General features: G+C 43.6%; 1 protein-coding gene across 5 annotated transcripts in view; it reads left to right on the forward strand.

Moving 5' to 3' along the window:
* Positions 1-10,190: 10,190 nt before the first annotated feature.
* Positions 10,191-24,695, forward strand: part of kcnh6a (potassium voltage-gated channel, subfamily H (eag-related), member 6a) — a 57,686-nt gene continuing 43,181 nt past the window's right edge. For 3 of the 5 annotated variants that reach the window (XM_053617020.1, XM_053617037.1, XM_053617054.1), the window contains exons 1-3: positions 10,191-10,504; positions 17,463-17,693; positions 21,805-21,972. In XM_053617020.1, coding sequence (XP_053472995.1) covers positions 10,429-10,504; positions 17,463-17,693; positions 21,805-21,972 — 475 coding nt within the window. In that variant the 5' untranslated portion in view covers positions 10,191-10,428. The remainder of the gene's footprint in view (positions 10,505-17,462; positions 17,694-21,804; positions 21,973-24,695) is intronic. The other 2 variants (XM_053617028.1, XM_053617046.1) reach the window with 1 other exon arrangement.

Here is a 24,695-nt window from a genome sequence, read left to right on the forward strand (position 1 = left end):
GAAAAAAAATCTGGTAACGTGTGGAGTACTGAATAACCGAGCCACTTTGGAAGTGTGTCTCACAGTGGACACTGACAGACTGCTGGCACGGAGTTTTGACTCGCATGGAAAGACGGTGAATTTGTCACTCGTGCTGTTGACCACATTGGGAGGCTTTAGTGTGTGGACATGAACAAATTTACAAACACTCTCTCTTATATCTCATATCTCGGCAACTCTGACAGTAATTAGTGCAGCTGCAAATCACAGGTTGCTCGTTCTAACACGTCGTCGTTTCTATAGGAACGGCTTACGTGGAGAATTTTCTAGACCTCTACATAAACGTGACCTAAAACAAGCCCTAAAAGTAGATAACGAGGACCCAATTGAACAAATGACACAAAAGATATTATACGTGGTTATTTATTTATAGAGGAAAATGATCCAATATTACATATAAACATTACAATATTACATACAAAACCATCGCTAAAGAGTTTGGACTCCACCAATCCACAGTCAGATAGATTGTGTACAAATGGAGGAAATTCAACAGCATTGTTTCCCTCATCAGGAGTGGAGACCAACAGAGATCAATCCAAGAGCATGACGTGTAATAGTCCACAAGGTCAGGAAGGAACCCAGGGTAACTTCTAAGCAACTAAAGGCCTCTCTCACGTTGGCTAATGTTAATGTTCATGAGTCCACCATCAGGAGAACTCTGAACAACAATGGTGTGTATGGCAGGGTTACAAGGAGAAAACCACTGCTCGACATAGAGAACACTGCTGCCCTTCTGCAGTTTGCTAAAGATCACGTGGACAAGCCAGAAGGCTGTTGGAAAAATGTTCTGTGGAAGGTCGAGACCAAAATAAAACTGTTTGGTTTAAATGAGAAGTGTTATGTTTAGAGAAAGGAAAACACTGCATTCCAGCATAAGAACCTTATCAGATCTGTGAAACACGGTGGTGCTAGTGTCATGGTTTGCGCCTGTTTTGAAACATCTGGGCCAGGACAACTTGGCATCATTGATGGAACAATGAACTATGAAGTATACCAGCGAATTCTGAAGGAAAATGTCAGGAAATCTGTCCGTGAACTGAATCTCAAGAGAGAGTGGGTCATGCAGCAAGACAAAGACCCTGAGCACACGAGTCGTTCTATCAAAGAACGGTTAAAGAAGAGTAAAGTGAATGTTTTGGAACGGCCTAGTCAAAATCCTGACCTTAATCCAGTAGAAATGTTGTGGAAGGACCTGAAGCAAGAAGTTCATGTGAGGAAACACACCAACATCCCAGAGCTGAAGCTGTTCTGTACTGATGAACGGGTTAAAATTCCTCCGAGCCGATGTGCAGGACTGATCAACAGTTACCCCAAACGTTTATCTGCAGTTATCGCTGCACAAGCGGATCACACCAGATACTGAAAGCAAAGGTTCATATTGGATCATTTTCCTCAATAAGTAAATGACCAAGAATAATGTTTTTGTCTCATGTGTTTAATCGGGTTCTCTTTATCTACGTTTAGGACTGGTGTGAAAATCTGATGTTTTAGGTCACATCTATGCAGAAATGTAGAAAATTCTAAAGGGTTCACAAACTTTCAAGCACCGCTGTAAGTTTAGAAGTTTTCTGTAGTTAGAACTTAATATTACAAAAATATGACATGCAAGCATATACAGCGCCCTCCACTAATATTGGCACCCTTGGTAAATATGAGCAAAGAAGGCTGTGAAAAATGGTCTTTATTGTTTAACCTTTTGACCTTTTGTTCAAAAAATTCACAAAAATACTCTGCTCTCATGGATATCAAACAATTGCACAGGTTTATTAAAAAACGTTTTTTTAGATATAGGTGTGCAACAATTATTGGCACCCCTATGAATTCACATGAAAAAAAAAAATACTTGAAGCATATTCCCATTGATATTGTACATTTTTTAGTACACCTGGGTGACTACGAACAGGAAATTGTTCAACCATGACTTCCTGTTTCACAAGGGTATAAATATAAGGTAACACATAGGCCAAATTCCCTTAGTCATTCATAACAATGGGTAAGAGTATATGGCTTTGATGTGCAGCAAAAGGTTGTTGAGCTTCACAAAATGGGGCGTGGCTATAAGAAAATAGCACAAGCATTGAAAATGCCCGTTTCCACCATCAGGGCAATAATTAAGAAGTTCCAGTCAACTGGAAATGTTAGGAATCAACCTGGAATTGGACGTGTGTCTGTATCGTCTCAACACACTGTGAAGAGGACGGTTCGAGTGGCCAAAAAATCTCCAAGGATCACAGCTGGAGAACTGCAGAAGTTAGATGCGTCTTGGGGTCAGAAAGTCTCCAAAACTACAATCCGAAGTCACCTACATCACCACAAGTTGTTTGGAAGGGTTTCAAGAAAAAAGCCTCTACTCTCATCCAAAAACAAACTCGAGCGTCTTCAGTTTGCCAGACACTACTGGAACTTCAAACGGGATCGGGTTCTATGGCCAGACGAAACCAAAATAGAGCTTTTTGGTAATAAACACCAGAGGTGGTTTTGGAGCACACAGAGAGGTAGCCATATGGAAAAGTACCTCATGGCCACGGTTAAATATGGTGGTGGTTTGTTATTGTTTTGGGGCTGTTTTACTGCCAGAGGACCTGGACATTTTGTTAGGATACATGGCATCATGGACTCCATCAAATATCAACAGATATTAAATGAAATCCTGACTGCCTCTGACAGAAAGATTCAAATGGGCCGTGGTTGGATCTTCCAGCAGGACAATGATCCAAAACATACATCAAAATCAACACATAAATGATTTACTGACCACAAAATCAAGGTCCTGCCATGACCATCCCAGTCCCCTGACCTGAACCCCATAGAAAACCTGTGTAGTGAACTGAAGAGGAGAGTCCACCAGTGTGGACCTCGCAATTTGAAGGATCTGGAGAGATTCTGTATGGAGGAACGCTCTCAGATCCCTTGCCATGTATTCTCCAACCTCATCAGGAATTATAGGAGAAGACTCAGAGCTGTTATCTTGGCAAAGTGAGCTAGCACAAAGTACTGACTAAAAAGGTGACAATAATTGTTGAACACCTATAAATCTGTGTTTTCATATCCATGAGAGGAGAGCGTTTTTGTCATTTTTAATTAATTTAAGTAATTTTTTTAACAAAAGATCAAAACATTAAACAATAAAGACAAATTTTTCACGTCGTTCTTTGCTCATATTTACGAAGGGTGCTAATATTAGTGGAGAGCACTCTACTGCTATAATATACAGTAACACACTATAACCAAAAAGGAATAGCAGACATGGATTTGTGGCCTTGACCTAAAACATGGAGATGATGTTGTATATAGCGGGCATGCCATGTACAGTATGTACGCAGACAAGACGAACCTCTGACCCGTGAATTCATCAACAATTTGAGCTCAGGAGCACATGCTTATTTGTGTCTGATAATCTTTGTACCCAAGTTGAACTTCTGCCTCCTCGGGACATTCCAAATGACACACCACTATGGTTTCTGCTCTATCATGGGTGAGGGAAAAGTCTTATCTGAAGTGAGGGTGTGTGTGTGTGTGTGTGTGTGTGTGTGTGTGTGTGTGTGTGAGAGAGAGAGAGAGAGAGAGAGAGAGAGAGAGAGAGAGCGTGGCTCTGCATCTCAGGCGTGCAGATCAGAGACGCACAGATACAGAGCTCTCAGGACAGGAGTTTACTGTCATACATCTCCTCATATTTAACCCTGGTGTGATCCTGCAGCGCCGCTTACACACACACACACACACACACACACACACACACACACACAAACACACTCAGAATCCTCTCCACACACCACTCCAGCACTATCACTCTGGATTAAACCTTCCTTTGTGTGTCTTCATGTTTCTCTCATAGTTTCTCTGGACACACTAGTAATGTGTCATTTACAAGTGAGTCAGCTTGAGTTGACTCTTTTTTTATATGAACACTGCACAGATGCACAGATTCTTCTTCTTCTCCTTCTTCTTCTTGACATTACTCATGCAGTGTCATTTAATTAAAATGCTTCCGTGGAAACCGTTTCATCATTCGAACACGAATTCATTCATCTCCAATAAACGTTGCACGTCTGATGTTGCTTTTGTTAACTGAATTAAACACAACTTTCAACGTCCTCGTCTGTCCAAACAGTGCACGAATATATCCTTCGCGGCTGAAACATGCATATTTTTCACGACAAAATATTTTGCCTTGATCTGGACGAGAACGAAATAAATTAAAAAAGGAAAAAAAAAAAACGAGCGGTTTGAGACTCAAAAGAGTCGACTCTTACTGAGCCGAATGATCCGACTCACTGAAAAGAGCCGGGATTCCCATCGCTCACACTCACACACTGGCCATAAGTGTCAGGCTGTACACATGAACAAAGTGATGATCCACCACAAGAGATGAGAAACACTTAAGGCCTTCACAATGAAGATGCAACTAAGACAAAACTAATTCATTATCCACAATGACAGTGTAACCATGGAGACCCTGTTAAATATTGTGCAGATTATTTATCTGCACACTTGCGTTGAGTGTTTGTGCTCTCAGGACATATTGTGTCTATTCTTTTTGTTTATGAACAGTATGCCCCCGCTCTTATCCTGCAGGCATGTATGTGTGCGTGCATGCATGTGTGTGGGTGTGTGTGTGTGTGTGTGTGTGTGTGTATAGACTGGAGTTATCAGCACCAGAGCTTTGGCTCAGGTCTGTCCAGCTGGAGGTATGTGGAACAGATAAAACACTTCTCTGATCAGGCTGACGAGGGGAGGATGGCAGGGGACAGAGGATTTTCCACTCTGGCCTCTCACTGCAACCGCGTTTTGCATTTATTCATTCCGCAGACGCTTTTATGGAAAGCGGCTTATCCAAAAGTAAGTGAGGTAGGCCGCACTCACAGCGATTATGAGTAATTGTTCTGAAAATTTTTTTAAATAATTAAAAAAAACAACAATAATTTCTGGTCAAATGTCAGCCAAATGATCCAAATGTTTAAGTGTTTTGTTGAGTTATTAGACTAAAGGAAATCTAAACTTTTTATGTAGTTGCTTCAAATGAGTCCTCTAATTTCAGTGTTTTAATTACGTTTACGGCGTTTGGCAGACGCTCTTATCCAGAGCAACTTACATTTATCTCATTTATACAACTGAGCAATTGAGGGTTAAGGGTCTTGCCCAAGGGCCCAGTGGTAGCTTGGCAGTGCTGGGGCTTGAACTCCTGACCTTCTGATCAGTAACCCAGAGCCTCTAACCACCGGGCCACAACTGCCACCAATTGAACGACTGTGCAAAAAAAAAAAAAAAAAAAAAAAAAAAGATATTTTTTAACCTTAACTTTTTCACATAACCTCCAGGTTTTTTGGTACAAAACAAACTTGGAGATGTAACCTGGTGACACCAAACTAATCTAAGGAAAAACAAGATTCAGTGTTTGACTACACAGTACAGTTTTGTTCACGTTTATAGATCACGTCTTAAATCACTTCAGAAATTCTTACTTAAAGCAGATACGTACACTATATGGCCAAAAGTTTGCGGACACCTGACGTTACACCCATATTGGGTTCTTCACCAAACTGTTACACAAAGTTGGAAGCACACGACTGTAAAAAAATGTCTTTGTATGCTGGAGCGTTACAGTTTCCCATCACTGGAATTAAGAGGCCCAAACCTGTTCCATCATGACGATGCCCCTGTGCACAAGACGAGCTCCATGAAGACATGGTTTGCCATGGTCGAAGTGGAACAACTCGAGTGTCCTGCACAGAGTCCTGACCCGAACCCCACTGAACAGCTTTGGGATGATCTGGAACACTGACTGCACCCAACGTCAGTGCGTGAATATTCACAACTCCCCATAGCCACACTCCAAAATCTAGTGGAAAGCCTTCACAGAAGAATGGAGGATATTATATGAGCAAAGAGGGGACTACATTTGGACTGGGATGTTCAACAAGCACATATGGGTTTGATGGTTAGGTTTCCACAAACTTTGGGTTGGTCATACTCTGTATTACAAAGATTTTGAGTGAGCTACAGTACACATTAAGGTCCGGTGCGCTACATTTCTAAAGTAATATGGTGGGATTTTTGGCCAAAGGATTCCTTTTTCTCTGGCTGTCATGACCATTGAAAGACCACATGACCACTGAGCTAACTAATGGCAGAGAGAGGAAGTCAGAGAAATACCATGCTTACGTGGGAGGCATTGTTCATGAGACGACAAATCAAGCAGGTTTCTGAGAATTTGGAAGTTGATACAAAAGCCACAACTCAGCTCTAGTGTTCCAGTGCTCCAGTGCTCTGGCCTGACTCGAACAATCCAAACAGCCCAAATGTCCACTTCCCGTCTTACTCACTGGCTGTCTCGGTGCCGAGGGGAGACATGCTGCTGAAGGATACGTTTAGCTCTCGATCTCATCAAGGCTCACCGAGACAAAATGCAGAACCTGCCCTGAACCATTACTCAAACACACACACACACACACATAGAAAAGGGCTTACTATATATTTATAATAATACTAACCTCATAAACATTGCCATAAATATAATTGTGTTTAAACTTTTAATAAAACTTTTCATTAAAAAAGTTGTGGTGTGGGTGGTGAAACATTTTTGTTATGGTTGGCTGTGGCTCATTTGGTAGAGTGGGTTGTCCACTAATTGTAGGATCAGTGGTTCGATTCCCGTCCCATGTGACTCCACATGCTGAAGTGTCCTTGGGCAAGACACTGAACCCCAAGTTGCTCCTGATGGCAAGTTAGTGCCTTGCGTGGCAGCTCTGCTACTACTGGTGTGTGAATGAGACACAGTGTAAAGCGCTTTGGATAAAACACCAGCTCTGACAATTAGAACACATTACGACAGCAGAAACTAACTTATAATTATGACATGTTGTTCTTCAATAACTAAAGAATTTGAAATGTCCATGGTTTAAGAGGTGAAAAAACCCCCCACTGTTGTACTGGATGTACTATAAATCAAACCTCGGGGTGGTAATTCCTATTAAATTCTGACATGTCTTTCACTGCAATTTGTCTTTTTTTCTTCTTTACTTTCCGACATATTCTTTTACCATTTTCCACCATTATCACATATACTTATTTTCCCATTTTGGCTTTCTCAGCTCACGTACAGTGTGTCTCTCTTTTTCAAGTGTCCTCACCCTCTTCCCCTCCTCGGTCGTTCTCTTTAGCTCTTTATTCAGGCCAATTCTCCCTTTTGCTTCCTCAGAGACCTCTTCCTTTCTAGGTTACCAAAAGAAGTGACATTTTTCAATTCTGCAAATGCTTTTATATTGTCACTGACCTTATTTGGGAATATAATGTGAAAAATGTCATGTGAAATGGGAAATCTTTATGTGACATAAACCACAAGACTGCATGGGTAACGGTACTGCATCCTCCAGAACACTAGCTGGTGCTGTCACATCTAGGTTACGATAGGCTGAATCCATGAAGGCAGGAGTACTTGGACCAGAGACAAAACCAGGGCAGTGCCAGAGAAACAGTCTGATGCAAAGTCAGGGTCTGACATTGAGTGGAACTGCAGCTGCAACCAGATCTGGAGCAGGTTATAGCTTGTGTCAGAGGTTCCCTACCCTGGTCTTGAAGAAACCATTGTCTTGCAAAATTTTGTGTTCTCTCTTTTTTTTAACATAGCTACTTCAGCTCAAGGTTGGTTAAGTCAGGTGTTTTGGGAACAGTAAAAAAACAACAACAACAACAAAAATCTGTAGGTCAGGGGGTACACCAAGACCATGATTGGGAACCTGTGGCTTACAGATCAAGACTTGAAAACTAAGGCTAGACCTAACGATCAGCGTCAGAGACTAAATCAAGAGCAACAAATTCAACAGATTCAGGCACAAAATCATTGACCGTGCAGGATCAGAGACTGGTGCAAGGGAAGGACTGGTAGCATAGGCTGACTTGGGGCCAGACACAAAGATGTCTACCGCCGGTAACAGAAGTAGTTAGAGAGACTGAATCAGGGATTGAGCAGGTCCTGAACAGAGATACCAGGTGTTGACGCTTAGGTTTGGGCAAGCTCTGTTTCACGTGAAATGGCTGGATCAATTCCACCTAGGGGAAAGACTGTGTCCACAGGGCTTTTGGGTCTTCAGAAGGAACACCATAAAGACTCTACCAAAGGGAAAAATTAAAATGGGAGGATTTGTGGTTAGGAACAGGGACAGAGATCAGGCACTGATATCGGGTGAGGAGGCCTGGGGTGCAGTCAGTGTTCCAGTTCATCCCAAAGATGTTTAGTGGGGTTGAGGTCAGGGCTCTCTGAGGTCAGAAAACTTGAATTTTTTCTTCCTATCCAACCTTAACACACCATGTCTTCATGGAGCTCACTTTATGAACAGGAGCATTGTCAGTCTGGAACAGGTTTGGGCCTCTTACAGCATGTACATTCTAGTCAATTGTGTGCTTCCAAGGACAATTTGGGGAAGGAACACAAATGGGTGTGATGGTCAGGTGTCCATGACCTATGTCACACCCCTCTTCATCTCCCTCCACTGGCTTCCTGTAGCCACCCGTATCAAATTCAAGGCCTTGATGCTCACGTACAAGACCTTGTCTGGAACAGCACCACCCCTACCTCAACACTCTCCTGAAGAATTACATTCCGTCATGCAATCTGCGATCGATTAACGACTGATACTTAGTAGTGCCTACTCAGTGTCGCTTAAGGTCCAAGGTCCCGTTCCAGAACCTTCACGTTAACTGTCCCTCAGCGGTGGAATGAACGTCCGACTTCAATCTGGACCGCAGAATCCGTCACTATCTTCAAAAAACATCTAAAGACCCACCTCTTCCGTGAGCACGTAACTAACCCCTAAAACGCCAACCCCACAACATCCATCTTTACTAAATAAATAAATAAATAACGTACTCTGGCTCTTGCTTGTATTTCCTCATTTGTAAGTCGCTCTGGATAAAAGCGTCTGCTAAATGAAGTAAATGTAAACGTGTCCACATACTTCCGGCCATGTAGTGTAGCTTTTTTAGTGGACTAGGAACAAATGAGGTGGCGCTTACTGGACTGAGCTTTGTCAGAAGCTCGGCACGATTGGTGATGCAAAATCTTTTGGTGATTTTATTTATTTTTTGGATAACGTTGTCGATAACTTCGTCTTACGCGCGTTTAATGGTCGTGTGGTCAGAATGTCTGGAAGCCCAACAGCTACATTAACGCTAACATCATATTCGCACAACAGAGCAAAAACTCCATGCTTGCTGTATTGTTTTGCTTATGAAATGCCATAACCATTGAGCACTTTGCATAATGGTCACGGTTCCAGCTGTGCGGTTGGAACATGAACTCGGGCGTCGTTCAGAGACTGTAGAATTGGCTCTAGTTTTCGGGCGATCGCGAACACCTTTTAAACAACGTTAACCGTGCGTGACTTGCTTTGCATACTGAAAAAAAAAAAAAAAAAACCAAAACAACTTGACAGACATTCTCAGTCTTACTGTCTGCAATAACTATGCATCGTGTAGGCCACATGTTCGATACATCTGTACGAAACATCTGTATAAACTCTATATTCCTCACAAGATGGCGGTGCACTGGGGCGTGACGTCACGCAACACGTGGACCTCTGTGACACCTTGATGCAACTTTTATAGTGCAGCACAAAAGCAAAGGAAGACGATGACGGACGAGGATTTTGTTCGTTTGTTTGAAACCTAATTTATGGGTTGTAAGTTTAGTTCTCAGCGGAAGAACGAAACGGAGAGAAAGAGCGCACGCGCGCGCGCGCGCGCTCGAGAGAGAGGGAGAGAGAGAGAGAGAGAGATGCGAAGGTGCAGATTGCGCATCTGGGCTCTGTCAGAAAGTGACAGCTGTGCCGAGCTGACTCTCCTCAGTCTAACCAGCGATTAAAACTGGAGCTTTGTTTTGTTTTGTTTAGCTTCTGCCGTGTGTTTCCGGCGGTCTCGCGCTCCCCTCGCGCTCGACTGCAGAAAAAAAAAAACTATTTTTGATTCAGATTTGCCTTATTAATTCAATTTAAGCCTATTGTTTCTAATCAGATGGATTCGGGATCCGAGTAGTGCACTTTTTGTCTTTTTATTATTATTATTTTATAAACGAATTAAAAAAAAAACCCATCTTAATTTCATCGAGAAAGTTCTCACTAATCCTGTCGCGCGCGGGCTCTGTAATCGCCTTGGCAACCGGAACTCGGTGACATTTCTCTGTCGCGCGCGACAACTCTCGTGCTCTCTCTCTCTCTCTCTCCCCCTCTCCCTCTCTCTCCCTGCTTTCACTTCTCCAGCATGAGCTCTAATAACCTCACACATCCTTCCCTCGTCGGCTTGCCGTGAAGGAAGTGGACTCATCGCAGCACCAGGTGTCGGGACATTTCGTTTCTTTTCGTGTGTTTTCGTTCCTCTCGGCCGAATGTCAAAATGCCCGTTCGGCGAGGACACGTCGCTCTCCAGAACACCTATCTGGACACCATCATCCGCAAATTCGACGGTCAGAGTGAGTTAAACCTCTAAACATTTATTCAAATAAAAGTTGGAAGTAAACAGGTTAAACAGATGCCCAGTAACGCAACTTCACCACATAGGCTACAGCACCATCCCTTAAGCTCTGCCGTACTAAATAGTTCGTTGCCATAGTTACCACGTTTACAACTTTGCTGTAGTGTTTATCTGACATCTCTGAAAAACATCTGCAAAAAAACAAAAACAACAACAACAACAACAACATCTGCACTGTTACTTCTGTACTAAATGAACAACTGTTTAATGAATTTATTTGAAACAAAAAATATTGAATTAAATCGGTATTGATGCTCACGTGCTACAGTCTGGATTTGTTTTGCAAATGTCATTAGGTAATGATTTAAAGAGATCCTGTGTGTGTGTGTGTGTGTGTGTGTGTGTGTGTGTGTGTGTGTGTGAATAATTCAAAACCTTTTATCAAAGTCTCCCAGGTCAAACTGCATCACGCGTACAGAGATGTTGCGTGTGTATGCTCTCAAGACCGAAACGATGCTTTACTTGTTTGCGGAATGATCGAGGGTACGACTTTAGTACTTTTCAGTATGTATATCTTTTTAACCGTGCGTTTAAAGCGTCGAGACGAGCCGGATAAGAACCCGACGCGTCGTCCGGGTCAGGCGATACGAGGAAGATGCTCCGGCGGCAGACCTGCGACGAAAGAGATATCTCGCTCGTGATAGCCAAGTCGGCGCGATCCGATCCGGGATATAAGCGCGTCGCGTGCGTTCGGACGTTCCGTGCTCGAGCTCAAAGCGAGGTCGAGGGTTTGTTTTCTAGCCGCTAGATGCGTGGTACGTTTACGCTCCGATACACGGCGAAATCGGCCACGTGTTACTCCGCGTGTTCGAAAACGGCCCGTTTTTACATTCTGTTACGACGTACAATATCGAAATGGGTTGGAAAACTGGACAGGCTTTGCTCTAAAAACGAACTGAAGATAACAGTGGGCAATTATCTGCTTTAAATCATTTCACAGGTACACTGCGTCCAAGTTTTGCAGATGAACTAATGGTACCTAAGCCTTTCTTTTGAATGTACAACCCAGCAACAAGAAGCGTTACAGTTTAACACCCTTTTCCTGAGAGTGTATGTGTGTGTGTGTGTGTGTGTGTGTGTGTGTGTGTGTTATTCTTGATTTCCTTCCTCTTTCACATGCGCACCCACGATAAGGTCTTTCATCGTAAAGAGTGTCCGCGTCGACGTTAGCAGAGTTACTTGTCCATATTAATGTGTTCATACACCTGTTTACACATTCAGTACTGTTTCTTTCTGAGCCTGTCATGCTGCTCTGTCACGCTCTCTTTCGTTCACTCTTCTGCTATCTTTACCTCCCCCCCTTCGCTCCCCCTGTGGGAGGCTGCCTGATGTGTGAACCACAGGGCTGATGTTATATATAGCTCTTTCCGACACTAGTTAGTGCTCTAGATCCGAGTAATGAACTAATCCACGCCCAAGCCTTCATGGCTGCTAAAGAAATCGATGAAACGCTCCTTAAGAACCTGATAATAACACCGAAATGCTTTCTGTGGTGCCAGTCGGGTGAATTTCTTGTCCTCCTGTATATATTCGTGTGTATATACATCTGTACACGTGGACGGTGGATGGAGGTGAGAAGGTTCACCGATTCAGACTGACAGACCCGAGACTTTTACGCAACTGGAAATAAATCAGCGTTAATGCTGTAGGCATAGAAATGAAAATCGCTAAGCAGCGACAAAGCAAGAGAGTCGACGGGCAGGTTATGGCGTAATCTGTCAAAAATTTTAATAATTCAAATTCAAGTTTAAATCAGCGGTCAACATCAATCATAAGCCTGCAAAACAATGTGCAGTGGGGAAAAGTCTCAGTCCCAGTGGAGGAGGTGTGGCCTCTGTGTTTGTCAGTCCCATTGAAGGAGGCGTGGTTTTATGTCGGTACATGTGAAAGAGGTGTGGTGTTTGTATATTTTGTTCCAGTGGAGTAGGCGTGGCCTCTATATTTAGTTCTAGTGGACTAGGTGTGGCCTCTGTGTATTCAGTTCCAGTGGAGTAGGCGTGGCCTCTGTATATTTAGTTCCAGTGGAGTAGGTGTGGCCTCAATGTATTTAGTTCCAGTGAGGTAGGCATGTCCTCTGTGTATTTAGTTCCAGTGGAGTAGGTGTGGCCTCTGTGTATTCAGTTCCAGTGGAGTAGGCGTGTCCTCTGTATATTTAGTTCCAGTGATGTAGGTGTGGCCTCAATGTATTTAGTTCCAGTGGAGTAGGTGTGGCCTCAATGTATTTAGTTCTAGTGGAGCAGGCATATCCTCTGTGTATTTAGCTCCAGTGGAGTAGGTGTGGCCTCTGTATTTAATTCCAGTGGAGTAGGCGTATCCTCTGTGTATTTAGTTCCAGTGGAGTAGGTGTGGCCTCTGTGTATTTAGTTCCAGTGGAGTAGGTGTGGCCTCAGTGTGTTTAGTTCCAGTGGAGTAGGTGTGGCCTCAGTGTATTTAGTTCCAGTGGAGTAGGTGTGGCCTCAGTGTATTTAGTTCCAGTGGAGTAGGTGTGGCCTCAGTGTATTTAGTTCCAGTGGAGTAGGTGTGGCCTCTGTATATTTAGTTCCAGTGGAGTAGGTGTGGCCTCTGTGACTTTAGTTACAGTGAAGGGGGCGTGGCTTTTGTGTCTGCCAGTCACAGTGAGGGAGGCATGGCTTCTGTGTTTGTTAGTCCCAGGGAAGACGTGGATTATTTTTGTTGGTCGCGAGCCATTTTCTTTGTCGCTGTTCCATTGGTCATAAGTTAATGCACTGTGCTGAGATGGGTGGAGCTGCACAACAAGGGGCGTGGCATTTAAAATATGCAGACCCAGTGGGATTCTCAAACCCATTTTGGTGCATTTTGAGACTTCAAGCATATCTTTGTACGTCTTGTCCCATTTCTAACCAGCCAGTTTCATAGAAAGCAACTTTCACAAATTCAGTAGTCTTCAGAAAGGAGTAAAAACAGAAAACACAAAAATGAATAATACAAGGATATGCCATAAAAGCATAAAAAAAGATCGAATAATAAGAAGGTTTGAACAACAGTGATTGAACAATCATTCTGAGAAGAACACACACTGAACAGTTTGTCGCTGCTGTTAACAGGGCAGCAGAACACCCCTGATGGTGTCAGGCTCGATCGATAGCTCATGTCCTGTACACTCACAACGCCTTGAACAGGAGCATCTCAGACCAGAGCCACTACAGAATTTCCAGCTAGTGACAAAAGTAATCGTAAAGTGATGAAATTAATTAGTGAACGTTCCCACAATCAAAACGAGCTGATCAGAAGACCTAAACTGTTTAGGCTCAAATCAGCCAAATGATGCTTTAAACTCATTTAAGATGCAAGTTTGAGCCCGTAGCATCTTGCAAACAGCACTCACCACTAAAGACATTGCCTCTATTAAATAGATTGTATTGAAAAGTAAACAAACAGATTAAATACTGACTATATTGTCATCCAAATCATCACAACTGTACGCGATTGTAAACAAAATCATAGGCTCATTAATACCTGAATTCATCAGTGAGGTGGACGCATCACTAGGGACATGTAGTTTATGTGTCCAGTCTATTCATTTAATATACCCTAGTGGCCTGGTGGACAAGTAGGATTAGTAGACTATTAAAAACTATTCAAACATTACTCAACCCTCCCCTCCACAGGAAGTCTAATTAATTAATGCGCATAGCATAAACATATGAATTATTTAAGGAGTAAAACACTCGAGGAAAACGCTGTAATAGGAAAATAAGTTCTTGTTACATCCACGACGCTGATTATCATCCTGTAATCGCGTGTTTTATATCTTAAAAAATCGTTTTTTAGGTACATTTAATTCATGTGGAACGTCTGCGAAACGTCTTTCCCGGTGGAGGAAAAGGGGTACTCCAGCTTCCTCCCCAGTCCAAAGACATGCATTGTAGGTTGATTGGCATTTCCAAATTGTCTGTAGTGTATAAACGTGTGTGCGATCGTGCCCTGCGATGGATTGGCACCCGTCCAGGGTGTCCCCCGCCTGTGTCCCGAGTTCCCTGGGATAGGCTCCAGGCTCCCCGTGACCCTGAGTAGGATAAGCGGTACGGAAAATGGTTGGATGCATGGATGAAAAGTAAATTCTCAGCCTGAATCATTAATGCAGCTTTGACTTAATGTTCATGTGTATGGGACGTCCCTTCCCGCACACAGATTCATTAAATTACTCAAAGCATCATCATATCAGGGCTTTAGAAGTAACACGGAAATCAACTCATTTATAACTCATGAGAATTCACTCCGTATAAGGACTGCACACAGGACGTAAGGCTGCCTATGACAAGTGTGTGCTCCCATCCCTCGCTCCTAACCCCCTAAACCTAAGTGCGTTTTGTCGGCTGCTAGGCAACTGTCGAGCGCTTTCCGTTCTGCCGAAGCATTACAGAGTGATAACGAGCGTACCCGTGAAGTTCTCTCCACCATAACATTTAACACCGGGCCTAATAGAAGGGCCGGGGTAGAACGCGGGTAGAGAAGGCGAAGAAGAAACAGAAGAGAAAGTGAAGAGAAAGCAGACAGTTTGTTTTGTCAAGTCTGCACGTGACATCTTAGACAGCGTGCGAGGATCTGTGATCGACAGTTTACCTCCTCGCACGCTGTGTAAGATGTCACGCTGGCGTTGCACCACGGAGCTTTCTGAGGGGCAGAAGGACGGACGGACGGACGGACGGGTCGAAGTATGAGGGGGTTGTTTGCTTGTGTTTGCACCAGCAGGTCGTGTTAGGGTGCCGTGGCTTGCTTGGTCGGGGGGTGCGGAAGGTGGATGGTTGGGGGCATTATAGTTAGTCAGTCATGATCCTGATTGTTTTTAGCTGGGTTGAATTTGAACTGTCCCGATTCTATGGCAAAGGTGTTCGAATTTTGAAAAGAACCATCATAACCCTGCACTATAGTCAAGACCACCATTGGCATGCCCAAGACCAGGGCTAGCTGAGATCGAGTCTTAAGGGGGTCACGGCCAAGTCCCTAGACAAGTCGAGCCCTAGACTTTACATCAGCTAGTCATCTTCATTCGTGCATTTGCGTCAACGAGTGGGCCGTTATCGAGAAGCAGTTACTTCTTGCCCTACTTTGTGCATGCAAAAAGAAAAGACAACATTATTATTTTTTTTACAAACGCTCAGTCGAGACCAAGACCATATTTAGCAAGACCGGTTCCCACGACCGAGATAAGTCCAAGTACAAACACCAAAGTCAATACTTTGGCTCGGAAGACATCTCACGACTCCTACAGCCCTAACCGTACCATTTTGCGTGTTGAAACGATAGATTTGTTAAGAACCGATAATGATCTTTAATCTCCAGGATATAGGAACCTGCCACTGCTTTCTAATTAGATTAACGATGGAAAGTATTCAAAGTATGAATGACAAAGTATGAATGAAAGTACGTGCTGACTTTCCAGCATCTACATGCACCTTATCAGAATTTCACACACATCACAGCCATGTCCGTAAACGTATGCCAGGTAAACGAGCGTGAATCAAACCAAAGAGAGACTACAGGCTTCAAAATGCACCAATACAATTGGCAAGACTTCACAAGAAGACATAAGAGGGTGTAAGTAAGTAAGGAAGGAAGTAAACTAATCAACACAAAACAGGTGAGCACAATCAGGAAAGAAGCCAATGACCCGAAGCACGAGACGAACGAACGATATCGTTCAAACTAGCATCCCAAAGCTAAACTAGCGCTTAGCAAGTAGCCGGCCTACTGTAATAATCCTATCATTTAAAAGGATCACGATCATAGGAGGGATTAAACAATCCCAGGTCTCCCAACGTTTTTGAATATTCGGCCATGCCCAGAGTCCTCATATTGTTCTGATTGGCGAATTTAGCTGGTGCCTGTGTGTCATTAAAATCTACGTTCCAGTCGTCTCACCGTTCGGTACCAGCAAGTGACATTTTTTTTTCATTCTGGACTCTCCACGCTTTTTAAAATGTATTTTCGAACGTCGTCTCCGTTTCTTTTTTTGTCCATCTTGGCCTCCTCGTCTCTTTCTGAGCTGTCATCGTCTTTTCCCCTGTCGTCTGTCCCTTTATTCATTTCACTTCAGTACATTTCTGTGCACTTCCTCAGAGACCGTTTCCTTTCTGGCCAAGAAAATGAAATGTCTTTTTATTTATTTATTTATTTTTTCCTTTTCAAAACCGGGCATGCTTTTATCTCACCACCGATCTTATTCGGCAACTTATTTAAACCCAATTCTCACTTTCTCAGCTCGAATTAATTCAGTGTTTAAGTGCAATTCGCGGGAATCAAACCTGCATCTCTCTCACTCCGACCTGCTGTAACGCCCTTTACTGGAATATATTTAATTCATTGGCTCTGAGTTTCATGTAAGATTGATTTTTATGCATAGTTTATAGTTGTTGTTGTTTTTTTTTTTTTTTAGTGTGGACTCAGACACAGACACAGAAATATTTATTTGGTTTAATTTATGCTCAGATTTTATTGCTGTCAGTCTCAGATTGATTGCTAGTATTGATTCAGCTTTTATTCCTATTTTAATGCACTTTTTTTTTTTTTTTAAATGTATTCCTAAAAAAGTTTATTTTTTGGTATTTTCAATCATTTTTAATTTCATATATATTGTGTGTTTTTTTTTTTTTTTGCTGTCATCTTAATTAAATCTTAACAGATTATCAGAAGTAAAACGTAACATCATCAATATTAATATCAAAATCAATCAATCAATAATTAAAGAGAAAGTACAATAATGATATAAATATTGTACACAGATGATTGATTGATTAAAAATGATTTTCCCGAGACGTGGACTATTATTTTATGTGACAACTTTGTACTTTAGAAATAAAATTAATAAGCTTCCTATGAGTAAAATTATTATTATTATTATTATTATTAACTCTATTTTCTTGTACGCCTCTCAGACCGCAAGTTCCTGATCGCCAACGCCCAGATGAAGAACTGCGGCATCATCTACTGCAACGAGGGCTTCTGCCAGATGTTTGGCTTCTCGCGGGCCGAGATCATGCAGCAGCCGTGCACGTGTCATTTCCTCGCAGGACCGGGCACCATGAAGAGCGCTCTGGCTCAGCTGGCCCAGGCCCTGCTCGGCTCCGAGGAGCGCAAGGTGGAGATCCTCTACTACTCCAAAGAAGGTATGCACTGGAGGAGACGAGTGGAGGAGAGGAAGGGAAAGAGGGAAGAGCAGGAGAATAGCGGAGAACATCATGCGAACATCACGCGGCAGCGTAACGCACTCAGAGCAAAGAGCCGAGCTCACGATTGGCCAGTGTTGCTCTGATTGACAAGAGAGAAAGCGTATGCCCCTCCCACTCAGACAGCACACCACGCATGGTTACTTCTGTATCACTCAGGAGCGGCCTGGTCTTTACTGCTGCTTCAGAACAATAAAACATAAAAATACACACACTGCCATAACACACACACACACACACACACACACACACACACACACACACATTCGGATGTTATTAACGGGCCATTCAGGCACATACTCAGACCTGTGTTTATAATCCCCAGTACTGCTCCTAGAGCTTTTATGACCCTGTCTAGTGTGTGTGTGTGTGTGTGTTTGTGTGTGTGTGTGTGTGTGTACTTGTTATAAAGTGGACCGGTGTTCCTTAGTGGTGTAGCAGTGCATTAATAAATTACCATGACAACAGGACTGCTGAAACTGTACCACTGAACTAAGAAACACACACACACACACACACACACACACACACATAAACACACACACACACACACACACATTGTTCTGTTTTGGTCAGTATTTCGTTTCATTTAAAATGTTGAGACAAAAGAGGCTGCCTCTGTGTGTGTGTGTGTGTGTGTGTGTGTGTCTACAGATGGGGTCTATATTTAGAGTACTTGGTGACCGATTGAAGTGTATGTATGTTGGGGGTAGGGGGGTGGACGGTTGTAGCCGAGAGGCTAATCACGCTGTTGCATCTGGTTTTTCTTTCCTTTCACTGCCACTCGTTCTTCCTCCATCGCTGTCCCCCTCTTTGATCTTCACTCCTCTCCTGATACATTTCGTGACTTCTTTTTTTTTTTGAAGCGATTGTATCGGGTCCGCTTTCCATTTTCATCACTTTTTATCTCTTCACCATCTCCAAAACAGCCATGTCAAAAAACCTCTCCTCCATTTCGGCCCGTTTGTCACTTCCTCGTTCTCTCTCTTTCTCTCTCTCTCTCATTCTCTCTCTCTCTCTCTCTCTCTCTCTCTCTCTCTCGCGTCGGCTCTTTTTCCATCTCCGTCTCTTCCTCTGTCTCAGGCTCGGTGTACATTCCTCCCGCTGAGTTAAAGCAGGTTTCTCTTGAAAATGTGACAGTTTCTTCCCTTTTTCATGGGAAAATGTTCCATAATAAGATCTTTTTCATTATTTTAATTTTTTTTTTTTACTGCCTTCCGAGAGATGTCAGCTCACACCTCACGCTTTAGAACCTTTTCCCACCAGAACGCATATAATTCAGTGCGCCATCCGGTGCCATCTGAAAAGACCCTCCTTCTTTTCTGTGCTCCGAATGATAGAAAATCAGGGGAAGAGAAAACAATGGGTCTTTTCCAGTCCAGAAATATGAATGTCATGCACTCTGCAAACAACCTGCTCATATCCTCATCTCCTGATTTAATATATACGTGTGGGCGGGGCATGACAGCGCTTTACTAGCCTCATCGGCTAGTGAGATTTGGATCGGTAGCTGGAGTGTCCAGCTGAGGAGGAGGAGGATGACGTTGATGATCTCGAAAAAAAAACTAGCGGTATGAGACGACCCCAGCCTCAAATATTAATTACGGACTAATATACTGACTAAGTAAGTAAGTCATTTCCACTACAAGGTACCAACACTATAACTATACAGAGACCCGCATCCAGAACGCTCTCCAGAATTCATGCCACTGCAGTGTCTACTCCCTGTTCAGGGAGCTCTCGATCCACATCTCACTAGCCAATGAGAGTCCAGCGCTGTTAAGCCCCGCCCACGCGAGGGATTCGTGCCAGAATGACGGAGGTAATCTTGCGGAGTGTAAACGGACACTCTGCAAGCGTCAACGTGTGTTTTGCAGCACGTTCGTAAAAAAAAAAAAAAAAAACCACGATTAGCGAAAGACAACCTTAGAAGACGGTTAACGAAGAACGCTGTATACGATCGGCGCGTTAAAAAAAAAGTCGCCGCGTGACGTCTTTAGAAGTTATGAAAAGTACCAGACTCTGTAGGAAAATCTAGACGTCTGGCTCACGAGGATGGTCCACATTAGAAGACGCTACGCAAACTACAAGGAAATCTTCGACTCCATTTCACCGATCGTGTGGTTGTGATGAGTGTGCAGGATGCGCAAGCATCGCACCTCTGTTTAAAGTTCGGTGTTAGCAATTTTTTTTCGTCAGTTTGACCCGGCCTGCGTGCGACCACGAGGTTTCCGAGCGCGCTCACTATTTGCAGCCCTCTGTGGTTTGAAGATTTCGCCTGAGATAGACACCCACTGATTGTTATCAACGTTAGGCTTGTGGCTCCAGCAGAAAAACGGAAGAAGCAAACATCAGGCAGCAAGCATGTCTCGGTTGAGCGAATACATTGGCGTTAAGGGGAAGATTGTGTACAGTGTGCTGAATTTTCACCAAACTGTTCCTTTAAGTGTCTTGGCCTGTGTGGCGGCTGTTATGGAAGGAATAATATGCGGTGTGTGCAGTTTTAGGAAACTCACCAGTGTTTTGAAGGCCTTTCAAGTTGACTGTTTTCCTGTAACCCCACGTCCTGAAGTGTTTTTCCCAGTTTTAATTCATTAAAGAACGTCACATTGTACTTTCAGTCGTTTGCAGTGGTGGCTTGGCGGTGGGCAGTGATGGCTTGGCGGTTACGGCACTGGGTTACTGATGGGAAGGTCGGGGGTTCAAGCTCCAGCACTGCCAAGCTGCCACTGTTGGGCCCTTGACCCTTAACCCTCTCTGCTCCAGGGGGCGCTGTATCATGGCTGACCCCGCACTCCATCCCCAACTTCCTGACATGCTGGGGTATGCGAAGAAAAGAATTTCACTGTGCATATGTATATGTGATCAATAAAGACTCGTTATCATAATTATGTTTAATGTTGGGGAACGTCCTTGAGTCAAGTTGGTCGTCGTTACTTGTGTTATATAGCAGCTGCAAGCATTCCTCCTCCAGCTGTTTTGGCGAACCTGGAAAGTGTAAAGTCCTCTGTCTTGAGCTCTCTTCACAGCGCTGACACCGGAGACTCCTTCCATGAATGTTTTTTTTTTTTAGATACATTTATTATTAGGTTTAGATTATGTGGAGCGTCCAGCACGCAATGAAAGAGATGTGACTACTGGAAGTACTGTCAGAGCTGCTGTTATAGAAAAGGAATCAAATCTTACTTATTAGTATGTTGTGTTATCCTTTTTGCCAACACTCTCTCTCTCTCTCTCTATCTCTCTCTCTCTCTCTCTCTGTATCTCTCTCTCTCTCTCTCTCTCTCTGTATCTCTCTCTCTCTCTCGCTCTCTCTCTCTCTCTCTCTCTCTCTCTCTCTGTATCTCTCTCTCTCGCTCTCTCTCTGTATCTCTCTCTCTCTCTCTCTCTCTGTATCTCTCTCTCTCTGTATCTCTCTCTCTCGCTCTCTCTCTCTGTATCTCTCTCTCTCGCTCTCTCTCTCTGTATCTCTCTCTCTCTCGCTCTCTCTCTCTCTCGCTCTCTCTCTCTGTATCTCTCTCTCTCTGTATCTCTCTCGCTCTCTCTCTCTGTATCTCTCTCTCTCGCTCTCTCTCTCTGTATCTCTCTCTCTCTCTCTCTCTCTGTATCTCTCTCTCTCGCTCTCTCTCTCTCTCTCTCTCTCTCTCTCTCTCTGTATCTCTCTCTCTCGCTCTCTCTCTCTGTATCTCTCTCTCTCTGTATCTCTCTCTCTCGCTCTCTCTCTCTGTATCTCTCTCTCTCGCTCTCTCTCTCTGTATCTCTCTCTCTCTCGCTCTCTCTCTCTCTCTCTCTCTCTGTATCTCTCTCTCTCTCGCTCTCTCTCTCTGTATCTCTCTCTCTCTCTCTCTCTCTCTGTATCTCTCTCTCTCGCTCTCTCTCTCTGTATCTCTCTCTCTCGTTCTCTCTCTCATTCTCTCTCTCTGTATCTCTCTCTCTGTATCTCTCTCTCTCTCTCTCTCTCTCTCTCTCTCTGTATCTCTCTCTCTCTGTATCTCTCTATCTGTATCTCTCTCTCTCTCTCTCTCTCTCTCTCTCTCTCTGTGTCTCTCAGGGACATGTCGGCCATGTTTGATAGACGTGATTCCAGTGAAGAACGAGGAGGGCATGGTCATAATGTTCATCCTGAACTTCGAGGAACTGCTTGAGCCTGCGTTAAAAATGGGCTTCAGACAGAGAGTCACCCAGAGCTGGATACGCTCAGGTGTGTGTGTTTGTTATTGTGAGTAGGCCATTTAACATCCCGGATAAGTGCTTCTGTATTTTGGTTCAAATACAGGTTGGTGTGTGTGTGTGTGTGTGTGTGTGTGTGTGTGAGAGAAATTTTTTGGCTAAAACTGAAAACTTGTGTGTGGATTACATCAGGTTGTATTTTACTTAAAGGGGTCACTTCATGGGGTCATTTGAAACGTTTTTAAATGTTAATTATGTGGTTTATTGGGTGTAATAAAGTAGGTGAACATGCTTTAATGTTTAAAAAATGCATTATTTGTCAAATAATGTACATTACTGCAGCACCTCTATTCCCAAGCTGCCTAAAACGCTCCGATTTCTGATCGGCCAGCTGATCCGTTGCGTTGTGATTGGCCAAAAGCCTCGTGTGTGTCAGAAGTGTAGCGCCGCTTGGCTTAGCTTTAGCCTCCAACATGTTGCCGGTTTTCCCATATCAGTTCAAGCCCGAGTCATATTCAGAAAATGAGCATGATCGAGCGGAACCAACTTTCGCAAGCACGACTTGAGCGGAACGTTTCACAGTGGTACGTTTTTATTTTGTAACTCTCTTACCTTTCAGATACGATGTAAATTCCGAGCTCACCGGCAGGGTTAACTGTGCTATGTACACAACGTCTGTGTGTACATGGGTACTCATGTGATATATCTTTGGAAAGCCAGGATTCTTGTGATTCCGTTGATATAAACCGTTTCAAGATACAATCACAACAGCAGCTACAATCAACGTCTCTGTCAGACCACCAACATGCAAACAAACACTTAACTGAGGCAACTTAGCAAACTTTAGCTAGCACGTTAGCAGAGGTCTACAACCGAGCCACAACACAAAACTCCGCATTTGAACAGATACTTCACAGCCTTTGTGTGTAGCCTGCGTTGTACTCGCCCAGGTTCAGGAAGCTGTCCTTCCTGAAACAAAGGGGTTTTGCTTTCTCAGCAACACACACAGTGTCTCCGCGACCAGCCTTGACTGAAATCACCGAAGCCTCGACTGAATTCACAGAATCCTCAACTGAATTCACAGAATTCTCGACTGAATTCACAGAATCTCGACTGAATTCACAGAATCTCGACTGAATTCACCGAAGCTTCATCTGAATTCACCGAAGCCTCGACTGAATTCACCGAAGCTTCATCTGAATTCACTGAAGCTTCATCTGAATTCACTGAATTCTCGACTGAGTTCACCGAAGCTTCATCTGAATTCACTGAATCCTCGACTGAATTCACCAAAGCTTCATCTGAATTCACCGAAGCTTCATCTGAATTCACTGAATCCTCGACTGAATTCACCGAAGCTTCATCTGAATTCACCGAAGCTTCATCTGAATTCACCGAAGCTTCATCTGAATTCACCGAAGCTTCATCTGAATTCACTGAATCCTCGACTGAATTCACCGAAGCTTCATCTGAATTCACTGAAGCTTCATCTGAATTCACTGAATCCTCGACTGAATTCACCGAAGCTTCATCTGAATTCACTGAAGCTTCATCTGAATTCACTGAATCCTCGACTGAATTCACCGAAGCTTCATCTGAATTCACCGAAGCTTCATCTGAATTCACTGAATCCTCGACTGAATTCACCGAAGCTTCATCTGAATTCACCGAAGCTTCATCTGAATTCACTGAATCCTCGACTGAATTCACCGAAGCTTCATCTGAATTCACCGAAGCTTCATCTGAATTCACTGAATCCTCGACTGAATTCACCGAAGCTTCATCTGAATTCACTGAAGCCTCGACTGATTTCACTGAAGCCTCGCCTTCTTTCTTCGCGCCTGCCTTTGGGCGGGATTATTACGCGTGACATAGAGAAGTTACGGAAGTAAATCTGGACTTGGAGCGAGGCGTTTCGGGCAGGTCTGGAGGAGTGTTCTCTGTTAGATAGAATAAATCCCTTTTGGGAAAATATGAGTTTTGGGACTTTGCAGCGCTTATACATGCACAAACAGATCCATTACACTCCCAAACAGAAGGAAAACGTTAAAAATCATGTTATGACCCATGCCTAGAAGTGTGTATGTGTATTCTATCTGTGTGTGTGTGTGTGTGTGTGTGTGTGTGTTTTTTTCGCATGCGTTTGAGTGTGTACGTATCGAGATTTCTATCTGCGTGTGAACAGCAATTGGACGGGCTTTCTCGGACGACTAACTTCTGTGGGTTATGAGTAAGCTCCGTTTTATTTTCCTTTCCAAGTAAGGCCTTCTGCGTCATTTCACAGGCGTCTCGAACGTTTTCATTTCGCCGAAGAATTCATTCCAGTTTGAATTCTGACAGGACCAAACATCGATGTTACCATAGCAATATGAGAGAGAGAAAGTACATGATATCTGCCTGGTTCTCAAAATCAAAATAGTATGTTAATGGCTGCAAGAATCAAGAATGAAAAACTCTAAATAGGGTTATATCTGGGTTCTTTTTTCTTTCTGGTTTTTTTTTTGTTTAGCCTAGACCAAGTCTTTTCCTCTTTCACCACCATCCATCCATCCATATACCGCTTATCCTTTTCAGGGTCACGGGGAACCTGGAGACTATCCCAGGGAGCATCGGGCACAAGGCGGGGTACACCCTGGACAGGGTGCCAATCCATCGCAGGGCACAATCACACACACACTCACACACCCATTCATACACTACGGACACTTTGGACACGCCAATCAGCCTACCGTGCATGTCTTTGGACTGGGGGAGGAAACCGGAGTACCCAGA

This window comes from Ictalurus furcatus, chromosome 2 (genome assembly GCF_023375685.1).
Source record: "Ictalurus furcatus strain D&B chromosome 2, Billie_1.0, whole genome shotgun sequence".
Lineage (NCBI taxonomy): Eukaryota > Metazoa > Chordata > Actinopteri > Siluriformes > Ictaluridae > Ictalurus > Ictalurus furcatus.